This window comes from Phyllopteryx taeniolatus, chromosome 5 (assembly GCF_024500385.1).
Source record: "Phyllopteryx taeniolatus isolate TA_2022b chromosome 5, UOR_Ptae_1.2, whole genome shotgun sequence".
NCBI classification, from domain to species: domain Eukaryota; kingdom Metazoa; phylum Chordata; class Actinopteri; order Syngnathiformes; family Syngnathidae; genus Phyllopteryx; species Phyllopteryx taeniolatus.
This window is the reverse complement of record NC_084506.1, coordinates 16,800,161-16,812,462: the sequence shown is the minus strand read 5'-3', so window position 1 is coordinate 16,812,462 and position 12,302 is coordinate 16,800,161. Positions and strand designations below refer to the sequence as shown.

General features: G+C 40.4%; 1 protein-coding gene across 12 annotated transcripts in view; it reads left to right on the top strand.

Annotated features, from left to right (window-relative positions):
* LOC133477886 (voltage-dependent calcium channel subunit alpha-2/delta-1) overlaps window positions 1-12,302 on the top strand; it is a 90,422-nt gene that overhangs the window by 59,437 nt on the left and 18,683 nt on the right. For 10 of the 12 annotated variants that reach the window (XM_061773208.1, XM_061773206.1, XM_061773205.1 and 7 more), the window contains exons 19-27: window positions 2,095-2,154; window positions 2,906-2,962; window positions 3,050-3,121; window positions 3,202-3,263; window positions 3,936-4,012; window positions 8,054-8,114; window positions 8,234-8,325; window positions 10,037-10,118; window positions 11,764-11,826. In XM_061773208.1, coding sequence (XP_061629192.1) covers window positions 2,095-2,154; window positions 2,906-2,962; window positions 3,050-3,121; window positions 3,202-3,263; window positions 3,936-4,012; window positions 8,054-8,114; window positions 8,234-8,325; window positions 10,037-10,118; window positions 11,764-11,826 — 626 coding nt within the window. Of the gene's footprint in view, window positions 1-2,094; window positions 2,155-2,890; window positions 2,963-3,049; window positions 3,122-3,201; window positions 3,264-3,935; window positions 4,013-8,053; window positions 8,115-8,233; window positions 8,326-10,036; window positions 10,119-11,763; window positions 11,827-12,302 lie in introns of all 12 variants that reach the window. The other 2 variants (XM_061773213.1, XM_061773215.1) reach the window with 1 other exon arrangement.

Sequence of the window (12,302 nt, the reverse complement as noted above, 5' to 3'; positions counted from 1 at the left end):
GCACATTATACACGACAAATTACGGTAATAAAGGTTTTATTAGCTTTTAGCAGAGAAATAACATGGCATGTTAAGTATAGTTCAACAACCCCAATTCCAATGAAGTTGGGACGGTGTGTTAAACATAAATAAAAACAGAATACAATGTTTTTCAAATCATGTTCAACCTATATTTAATTGAATACATGACAAAGACAAGATATTTAATGTTCAAACTGATAAACTTTATTCATCCATCCATCCATTTTCTGAGCCACTTCTCCTCACTAGGGTTGCGGGCGTGCTGGAGCCTATCCCAGCTATCATCGGGCAGGAGGCGGGGTACACCCTGAACTGGTTGCCAGCCAATCGCAGGGCACATATAAACAAACAACCATTTGCACTCACATTCACACCTACGGGCAATTTAGAGTTGTTAATTAACCTACCATGCATGTTTTGGGGATGTGGGAGGAAACTGGAGTGCCCAGAGAAAACCCACGCAGGCACGGGAAGAACATGCAAACTCCACATAGGCAGAACTGTGAGGCAGACACTCTAACCAGTCGTCCACCGTGACGCCAATAAACTTCATTGTTTTTTAGCAAATAATCATTAACTTAGAATTTTATGGCTGCAACATGTTCCGAAGAAGCTGTGACAGGTGGCAAAAAAAAAAAACTGAGAATGTTGAGGAATGTTCATCAAACAGCTGTTTGGAACATCCCACAGGTGAACAGGCTAATTGGGAACAGGTGGGTGTCATGATTGGGTATAAAAGGAGCTTCCCTGAATTGCTCAGTCATTCACAAGCAAAGATGGAGCGAGGTTCACCTCGTTGTGAACAAGTGCATGACAAAATAGTCGAACAGTTTAAGGACAATTTTCCTCAACGTACCATTGCAAGGAATTTAGGGATTTCATCAAAAGGTTCAGAAAATCACTGGAGAAATCACTGCATGTAAGCGGCAAGGCCGAAAACCAACATTGAATGCCCGTGACCTTCAATCCTTCAGGGGGCACTACATCAAAAACCGACATCAATATGTAAAGGATATCACCACATGAGGTCAGGAACACTTCAGAAAACCAATGTCAGTAAATACAGTTTGGCGCTACATCTGTAAGTGCAACTTCAAACTCTACTATGCAAAGCAAAAGCCATTTATCAACAACACACAGAAACGCTGCCGGCTTCTCTGTGCCGAGCTCATCTAAGATGGACTGATGCAAAGTGGAAAAGTACTCTGTGGTCTGACAAGTCCACATTTCAAATTGTTTTTGGAAATTGTGGACGTCGTGTCCTACGGGCCAAAGAGGAAAAGAACCATCAGGAGTTTTATGGACGCAAAGTTTAAAAGCCAGCATCTGTGGTGGTATGGGGCTGTGTTAGTGCCACTGGCATGGGTAACTTACACATCTGTGAAGGCACCATTAATGCTGAAAGGTACATACAGGTTTTGGAGAAACATATGCTGCCATCCAAGCAACATCTTTTTCATGGACGCCCCTGCTTATGTCAGCAAGACAATGCCAAACCACATTCTCTTCGTAGTAAAAGAGTGGGAGTACTAGACTGGCCTGCCTGCAGTCCAGACCTGTCTCCCATTGAAAATGTGTGACGTATTATGAAGCGTTAAATACAACAACGGAGACCCCGAACTGTTGAACAGCTGTAGCTGTACATCAAGTAAGAATGGGAAAGAATTCCACCTACAAAGCTTCAACAATTGGTCTCCTCAGTTCCCAAACGTTTATTAAATGTTGTTAAAAGAAAAGGTGATGTAACACAGTGGTAAACATGACCCTGTCCCATCTTTTTTGGAACGTGTTGCAGCCATAAAATTCTAAGTTAATGATTATTTGCTAAAAACAATAAAGTTTTGCAGTTTGAACATTAAATATCTTGTCTTTGTAGTATATTCAATTAAATATAGGTTGAACATGATTTGCAAATCATTGTATTCTGTTTTTATTTGTTTAACATAACGTCCCAACTTCATTGGAATTGGGGTTGTATAACAAGACTTCATTCAAAAATAATTTGTATGCAACTCTTGCACTTTATTTCCAAGAAGCTATTTTATGGAACTATTTTTTTCATGACTTTCCTAGAAAAGGATCCACAACAGAAAGCTCAGACTTAATAATAAGTATACAGTCACTTTTCATGAGGTGAGATCGTACAAGCTTGTGCACTTAGCAGTAGTCATTGCGCTCACTAGATCAGTATGTACTGAAGATATTTTACTGCATTTTTCTTTTAAGAATTCCCTAGTTAGCATTAGCCGTGTGCTTCATAGTTGATATTATTCATGTTCTTTTTAGACAAATGAGTGGCCCTGCAATGTATTAAATAAATCTCCCGTTTCCAACATGTCATTGAGGTTTTACAAAAAAAAGTGTTCCCTCTTCTTTCTTTTAATTCCTTCCAAGCACCATTTTAGTTCTTTTCATATCCTTTCCTCTCTTCCTTCAATATGTTTCATGTCTTATTCTGTCTCATGTGTCATTGCTCGCCCTTGATCATTTATTCTTTTCCCTCTTTTTCTCTCTCATTTTCATGCTGAGATGCATCCTCTTTCATTGCACTTTTTATATTTTAACTTACCACCAAACGTAAGGACCTTGTGAAATTTCAGTGTATCATTGAATATTTTATGCAGTTCTTACCCGTGCATTTAATGTGATGTAAGTGTACTGTTTAATAATGTCCCTCTATCCGATTGGCACTGTGAAGTCCGGGATTAACTATTTGTTAACAAAAACATCAAAATGAATAGGATCAAACCACTTAAAAGTAAGCTGTTGAGTTATATTATTCAGTTAAAAGCATGAAACAATAAAAATGCCACCACTCAACGATAGCTCACCCTTACCACAAGTTTTTATTTTTTATCCTTCTTTGTAGAATCCTAAATTCCAGGAGCCGGTCACCCTCGACTTCCTGGATGCCGAGCTGGAGAATGACATTAAAGTTGAGGTACTGTTGGGTGTGTTGTCTTTAATGCAAAGCCAGCCTGCGAGGTGATTCTTAGGGTACTGAAATAGTGCACCTGTCACCTCGCAGATCAGGAGAATGATGATCGATGGCGAGACGGGCGAGCGCCTTATTCAGACCCTGGTGAAAACTCAGGATGAGGTCAGACTTTGATTTTAAATTACATAGTTTTCACTCATAATGCAGCTAAATTACAGTTTGATATTCGTATCATCTTGCAGAGATACATTGATCGAGGAGGAAGAACCTACACGTGGGCACCAGTCAATGGAACAGATTATAGGTGAGCCATCTCAGCTCTCTTGAAGAGCTTCATGTACTGTACTGTCAATCAATGGTGATACTTTGAAGCCTATCCACTGATAACTAACTAACTAACTAACCATTGAATAGTCTCTTTCTAATGTCAGGCTTACTTTACTCGAGAACAGCACAGTGGAACCACAGGTCACAAACGCCACAATTCATGAATAATTTGGTTTATGAGCCAAGTTTTCAAAGCTTTATCGAGGTTCAAGTGCTATACTTCACAGTCTTGCAGACGGACAAACACAAAGGCATGTAGATAGATGGTATGAAGTCAAATGGATGGGTTGGTAGATGTTAGGTAGCCTAGATAGATGTTAGGTAGCCTAGATAGCTAGATTAGATAGCTAGATAGATAGATAGATAGATAGATAGATAGATAGACAGACACAGATCTAATTAACAGACCGCATCAACGTCATCATCGTCTTCAAAAACAACACCAACCAAATTAACAATAACTTTGTCATCATTTTCATCATCAAACACATCATCCACCACATAAACAACATCAGCAGCAGTGTCATCATCTGCATCATGATCATCATCATCAGAATCATGATCTTTGTTATCAACAACGATGCCAACAATAAGCGTCGTCTTAACCAAATGTGACAACAAACAGTTCTCATGTGTCTTTTCTGCGCAGCCTGGCTCTGGTTCTGCCGAAATACAGCGAGCACTTCATCCAAGCCAAACTGGGCGATGACATCAAGCAAGCAATGTGTGAGTGCAACACCATCATCAAGGAAACTGCGCCTTTATTTCCTTTTCTTGGCCCTTCACGAGCAATTCTCATCGGGTCACCACTCCTGCTTCCCAGCTGGAACCGCAGGCCGCTCCTCGTGCGCCCCATCCCCGCTGTGCTTTTTCTTTTGTAGTGCAACCCGCTGGTCAGCGGCCATGCACTCCCATGCATATTCAAACACACGATCCCCTTGTGAGTGAACCAGCCCAAGTGCTGAGGTTCTTTTGATCCTCCTTAAACTTTTAGTCTCCTGCCTCCCTTTTGTTCTGACCTGCTTTTAGGCTTTTGGCTTCTATTGCGTTTGCATGGCTGTGCTCAACTTTGCCGTCTGGTGTAATCGGTTTGGACAAAATATACTGCAACAGTGGGATGAAACGCCAACATGATGATTATTTACACCGGTGGTTCTCAAATTACGATCGCCGGAAGGGGCCACGAGCAGTAGCTTGGGGCTCTGCAAAATAATTTGCAATAAATCAGGTGACATCTGATGAAGTAAGGTGAGGAGCTTCATTTAGACAAAAGTAGTCATTTGCTGTCATCTTGTGGCATCAATAGTAATTATGTTCTAGTATAAACCTTTTGGGGGGCATCAATTACTTGCAGATTTTTGCATCAATAAAACAAACCTACTAAACCAATTATTCCTCCCTACATCCTTGCATGAATAGTCTGAGTTTTTTTTGTTTTGTCTGTTTTTTAGAACAAAAGGTGTACTACTACAGGAATAAAATCGTATATTTTAGAGAGTAAAAGGCATATTTTATTTAGAGAATATAGTCCTGTTTGTAAGTGAATAAAGGCATCTTTTCCAGAGTAAAAGGTGTAATATTACGAGAATAAAGTTGTATTTTTGAAAATCACTATTACTAAAATATGACTTTCTTACCTGATTAAACTTTAATACGATATTCCAATGTTATCTTGGGAAAATGTTGTTCTTCAAAAGACTATCCTGAAAAACATACTTTCTTCTTTTAAAGATTGCAACTTTATTTCTTGATAAAATGCAGCTTTAGTCTCATCATATTAGAAAGAGGCTTTGTTTGAGGTCTGGTTTCTTTTTTTTTGTATGATTTTCTCAGAAATTCACAAATGTGATTAATTAACAAAGAATATATTCCATCTCATTTGGCATTAGCCTAAATATTAGTAGAAAAGTCAACTATACAAGAAGTAACTTTTGAAAAGGTTACCAAAAAGTGTGTTTTAATCTTAAAATAATTAAAATAATGATGAGATTAAAATATTCATATAGTACCTTTTAAGGGACCGAAGGATGCTTATTGACTCTTACTTATGAATATCACACTAAAATGAACACATTAACACAAAAAAGTTAAAAAATAAAAAAAAGAAAAGTACCGACAAAGAGGAATGTGAAATTCACTTTATTTGGTTTGATTGTAGATGATTTTCGACTAAAAATATGTTGTCCAGTAATTAACTGTTTGTAAAAGGTAAAAATGCTACACCTGTGTCCTAATCTGACTTTTAACTACCACTTTTGGTACGTATATGGACAAAAGTTGTGGATTATTTTTGTACGATTTTCTACTAAATTCTCTGCTACTTCTCTGTCTGTCTTCTTCTCTGGTGGACATTTACAGCATCGTCTTGGGGCAAGTACTCGCTTTTCTCACCTTTTTTGTAACGTGATATTCCTTCTGCTGCTTGCATGCTTTTATCCTCCGCACGTTTGCGTGATTATTACATTTAGCAATCTGTTGACGATTACTTACAGTTTAGGGATGCCTCGCAGGGTATTATTAGCTGCAAAAAAAACCCAGCAAATTCAGCGTAAAAAAACATCTGTCTCTGGTGCATTTTCATCACTTTGATGTGTCTCCACAAAGCCGTCCGACTAATGGCACAGTTATCCCGATAGATGAGATTTTGACTGAGTGCTTTGGCCTTTGTGTCACTCCCTCGCTGCCATAAAGAGCCTGTCGACGTTTACGGGGCCATTAAAAAAAATCCTGAAAACCACCGTGGCACTCAGGCAGGGATTTTAAAATTTGGTGTGCAGCCATCTTAAAGGAGACATATTGTGCATTTTATTGCCCACAGTTAAAAACAGTCGACATTTGTTTTAATAACACCTATGCCTTGGATAAAACACCCCAAGCATCGAGAATTATAGCACACTTTGTTCACTACACTGTGTGAATGTGGCACATTTACTTTTGGGCCAATGGCAAGTCCGCTTTTGTTACCATGACAACCAATGGTGTAGTCAGAGCACTGAGCCTAGAGTGTTAAAAAAAAAAAATAAAAAAAAAAAATAGATAGCATTAGCATTGGCCTGTAAAGACAATAAAGACATTTTCCCTTCCGAAGGCAGCACTTCCTACTCTACCCCATGGGTATCATCTTCACTCGTGTGTATTATTATTTACAAAGCGCCACCACACCAAGTCAGCATGAGAGTAAGATAACAACCAATGTTAGGAAACTTACCTTCAAAATTGCAGTTGTATGATGAGATGTAAGGTTTAAAATGAATAAATAGTAACTACAGCGAGCGAAGTATGACGAGCTTCACTTGACCGGAAGTTGAGTTTTTTTTTTTTTTTTTTTTTTACGTGTCACTTGATATGATGTCAGTCAGCTCGGCCAGCTGCAATGTTGCGCCACACCTTGGTCCTATCGATTGCATAAAAGAGGAGCTACTGCGCATGGAAAACCTTTAACAAGAGTCACTAGGTAGAGTTGTGCTCCCCAGTCCGGAATTACATAAAATCAGACATTGGAGATGAATGAAACAGATCAACATATTTCAAAGCATATTGATTTTATTGTCAATATTTTTATTAGAATTTTGTCCTCAAGGAAAGTAATGTGGCGACCATCGTCAGTGGTGGGGCATCGCCCTCGCGCGCTCTATTGACAAGCCGCCACTGGACGTCAGGCACCTCAGAGATACACTATTTGTGTACTAGCTGATAAAAAATCTGTTTTCCATAATATAATCCCTTTAAGTTTCACACCAAAACTGGACCACCACTACTTTTCTCTGTTCTGATACATTAAGAAAGGTCCCCCCCAAGTAGTGCGTTCCTATACTGGGGGGTGCTATACGCTGCGGTGTTGCCTGTAAAGACAAAGCCACTAAATCTGCCTGTCATATTTTTACGCGAAGGACGTCGTTTCATCCCGCAGCACATTTCCATGACAGCGTTCAAAGTGCGGCGCTTGGTGATGGCTCTTGCAGACAGCGCCACCACGCCAGCTAAGCTCTCACTAAAAAGTCCAAGAGAGCGGTCGTGAATGACGGCGATCGACGCCTGTCTTGTCATTTACGAGATTTTGAATGCTCGTCCCCAGCTTGGAGAGATTTATTATTTTTTTTTTTTTATGTTTACACCAGCGTTGTTTCTATGCATGCTCTGATATAGTACTTTACAAGAGAATATTTTCCTCCTACTTTCTTGCTGTCTGACCTTTCTTCTCTCCTTCTTCTTCCTCATGGGGGTCACAGGGCAAATAGGCAAGTATTTCATTCCTTATGAGCCGCCACTCTTCACCTCGCTCTTTATCCAGCACCTCATATCTGTCAAATATTTCAAATGTTTGTGTGTGTGTGTGTGTGTGTGCGCGCACATTGTCATATCTTTATGAGACTATATAACACACATTGTGGGAACGAAACAGCTGTTCCAACAGAAGACCCCCCCCCCAATGTTTTGGTTGTTTGTGGTTATCCCGAAATTTATGTCTTAGCCCCCCTAAAAGATTTTGTTTGGATGGACGCGTTTGGACGGAGGGTACATTTACATCAGCCAGACCCCCGGCGGCACCCCTGGGGGCTGAGCACCACCAATCTGTTAAACCTAGTGATGCCCCTGAATCAAGGTGTGTGTGTGTGTGTGTGTGCGCGCGTGCGCTTGTGTAAGTCTATGTGTGTGCACTATCTGCGAACATCAATCCGATAGTACATAAACATTTGTGTGTTGACCAAAACGCTGGTCAATTGCTGTAAATTAAGGTGTGTGTGTGTGTGCGTGTCTTTTCTAAAGTGATGGAAACCCTCCAGCTGGAGAACTTCGACAACTTTGGTCACACCTTCATCGCTCCACGGTGAGTGGGCTAAAACCCGGACCATTCTTCCCCACTTTCTCCGACTCTGAATGTAGCGTTGAGCATGCCGGCAGCAAACGTGGTGCCGAGAGTGAAACTGACGGTTGCTGTTTCTTCAGGGAGTACTGCAAAGAGCTGACGTTGTCGCTCAACAACACCCAGTTTCTCCTCGATTTCAACCAGTACATTGATAGGAACACTCCAGATGCATGTGAGTCATGCATCTCTCTCAGTGTTTTTAAAAAAAATTTTTTTATCATTAATACTTGCACTGGTGGTGTTTCGGCCTTCATCAATGTACAGTGTGTGCAGTCATATAGAGTGAGACCACTCTGTGTGTGTGTGTGTGTGTGTGTGTGTTTGTGCATGCGTCACCATCTATTTTCATGTTTGAAGTTGTGCAATCTTCATCGCTGTGCTCAGCGTCTGAAGGGCAGAGCAGCTCATTTGATGAGTCAAGTCAGAGCAGGGTGACATCAGGCCCGATCGACTGAGCTTCCTAGAAGCCCCGTGTTGTCGTTCAACGCGGTGACTCATCACGTTTGATTGGACGTCATCTAATGGATCTCACCGGCCGGTGTAGCTTACCGCCGTAATCCGCTTGCTGACGGAGGCAGCTATATCCCCGATCCATTTTGAGCCAAGGTCACACTTGGGCTGCTGCCTTTGAAAAGTTTGGAGTCCAAACCAGTGGTGTCCAAAGTCCAGCCCAGAGGCCATTTACAGTTGAAGTGTTTTAGTCATAGTCTAATCATAAAATTAAAAGGGGGCCACATTATAAGGTTACGAAAAAAAAAACAATAAAATACTGAGAGACAGCATGCTATTATCTAAAATTAAAACTATAATTGTAATAAAAAGTTAAATGAAAATGTCATTTTTTGTATTAGCAAAAAAATTTACGAGATATGATACCTTAAAAAGAATTTTTAAAAAGAAAACCTAACATCAAACTGATATTATTACTTTTTTTTAATACGTTGATAATAGGTTGACCTACAACATATTGTATTTGAAGAGTTGAAATTTGTTTTGGTGGGAATTTAATTATTATTGTTTTTTTATTTCTGGTTTCCCGTTAAAGATATATATTTTTTTATTTTCTATACTTTTCTTCTCTCCTTTAGGATATTCTAAGTTAATATGATTTTGGCATTTGAGAGGCTAGATTAGAAAATATCCAACTTTTAAGTCTTTCAAAAATGTCTTTTGTATGTAATTTCATCACAAAACCAAAGTCCAATATTATGCTTTCTGAATAAAAATTAATAAAAGGTGAGTGTATTACAACTCCAGTCTCTTACCTTCCCCAAATGGTGAGGAGACAAGTCACATTGATTGCACAGTCAGTTATATGACTGAATTTTTTTTGTTTTTGCTTATACAATATAGTATGAGCATAGCAATTTATCTACAAGGGTGTGCGTGACGAGTGAAAAGTACACGAAGACATAAATCCAGATGGGCTGGTTATTGGCTTCAATGGAGATGACGCAAGCTGCATTAAAATGCAAATGGAACTTGTCCATTTCTGGAATAAAACCTTTATTTTTAACCAGGAGTTGCTTGGTTTTGCACGGTTAGAAAATGCAACATCATATGTCATGTCAACAAATGCCAGGATAGGCAGTCTGTTTGTGGGCGTAACTCTATTTTCTAAATGGCTCTTGTTGGCTTTTGCGCCTAAATTTGTCAATAGTGTTCAGCAAGTTTCACAAGGTTTCACCCAGAAACAAACACAAACACACCCTAGCGTTCTTCTATTCATTTTTCTTTAAGTGACACTCAGTACAAAAAAGTTTGGACATCCCTGGTCTAAACTATTTTTCTTTTTTATTTTGTCATCACAAATTGGTTTGCAAGCCTAGCTATTAAAGCTGTGACATGCATGATATGTAGACGGCATCTGTCTCCAATCACAGGCAATGTGTCCCTTGTGAGTCGACTCATCCTGGATGCCGGCCTGACAGCTGAGCTGGTCGACTTGTGGAAAGAGCAGAAAGTGTGAGTAGGACTCGCAAAGATTTTCATCCGTACTACTAACGCCGATGCTTCAGGGGTATAAGCATACAGTTTTTTTGTTTTGTTTGTTTTGTTTTTAATATCTTATTTTTCAAAATATCAGGTAACCTACACATGATGAGGAAAAAAAATATTGTGTGTTCTTACTGTTTTTAGAACATGTGGTGTACTCAAGATGACCAACATAACATCACACACAATCGCGAGTCTTCTCCCCCAAACCAGAATTCCGGTGTAGTACCAAGACTGACCTGTGAGAGGTAGTGTGGTGGCACAGGGCCTCCAGACTGGCGAAAATTTGAAGAAGAAGACAACGTAGCTAACTAATGAATAATAGCAAAAACATTGTGGTGGTGGCACGGTGGACGACTGGTCACAGTTGTGAGGACCAGGGTACAAATCCCGGCCCCGGCTTTGTGGAGTTTGCATGTTCTCCCCGTGCCTGCATGGGTTTTCTCCGGGTACTCCGGTTTCCTCCCACATCCCAAAAACATGCATGGTAGGTTGATTGAAGACACTAAATTGCCCTTAGGTGTGTATTTGTGCGTGAATGGTTGTTTGTTTATACGTGCCCTGCGATTGGCTGGCGACCGGTTCAGGGTGTGCCCTGCCTCTCGCCTGAAGATGGCTGGGATAGGCTACAGCACGCCCGCGACCCTTGTGAGGATAAAGCGGTATGGAAAATGGATGGAACATTGTGGTTGCAGACGCTTCTCCTTGTCATTTCTATTCTGCTGAATAACTTGTAAGACATGTTTTACAAACACTCAACAATCTGCTGACTTTGATGACAAGGGAGTGAAAATGCTCAAACTTGGCCCGTTAGTCGGTGTGTTCCCGGCTTAACTGGAAAGCAAACAATGCTTATTGCAACCAGACACACATACTTCTGCCAGGAATCCTTTCAAAATATGTGTAAAAAAATTCCATATTCCATACAATATACCCACCCACCCACTGATAGTAAATTGGGAGTGTGTGCAAAACTGTAAATCCAATATCGGGATCCAATTGGGACTGCTTTCCTTTCCACCAACTTGAGGTTCCTTACACCTGTGCATGCGTAGCATCATGCTCCACAAGCATGGCAGGCGTGATGCCTTGAAAGCACGACAATGAACCACGTTATTTGCAGGAGATAAGGGCCGAGCCCTGCCGCAAATCGAGAAAATCCACAAGTAATTGATGGGCACCCTAAAAAGGTTCGTACATTGAACCTCGGTTTTCTGAATTAATCCATTAATTTAAGTCATTAATTAAAATTAAAGAATACAGTGGACAATGAAAATTGAGATTCAGTAACATTTGACTGTAGTTAATCAATTAACCTTGTCATTGGAAAAGGCTAAAAAAAAAGGGAAAAGCAGTCCCAATTGGAACATGCAAAATGAAGAGTGAAGGAAAACACAGAAACACAGTTTGGGAGGCAAGGGATTTGATTCCAGTTTCCGTTGGATTCTTTTTTGACGTTTGGACCACATTTTTGCTCAAGGGTGCTCGGTACATTGACGTGTGACTCTGGTCGTGAAATTCAAGAGTTGTCTTTTTCCCCAGCTGGGACTCACAGCTGCACAATTTGTCGGCGTGATCCACTTCCACGCTTGACCGTGTTTTTCCATCCTCTCAGGAACGGGACCGTGGCCAGGTTTGTAGCCACAGATGGAGGAATAACAAGAGTCTTCCCGAGAAGGTACCCCAGCTCGTAGTCGACATTGCTCTTCTCTGGCGCAGCCAAACTAGCCTTCAAGCTTTGGCCAATTATCTGGGCGTGCAAATATGTGCCGTGAAAATTGAAAGGGGCTGTGATATTTTTAGTCGGAGCTCTTTGGCTACTGCAGTGGCTCTTCAACATGGAGGATTATAGGTCCATGCAGGACATGGATCATGCAGCAGCCACGTGCATTTTATGTTTCCTCTATTTCCTCATATTTGCTATGCATGGGTGGTCTACAGTTTACACAAGTGAACTTATCATTAGATATACATTAATCATTTCCTTGTAGTTCCCATATGTATTTGTCACTTGGGTTGTGACAAAATAGATACTGTGATGCATTGTTTTGTCACCTCTCGTGACACATACTCGCGTCAAGCATGGATATTGTTATTGAATATTCTCAAAAGGAATCCCACTGCTACTTTGATTTATATATTGGAACAGTAATA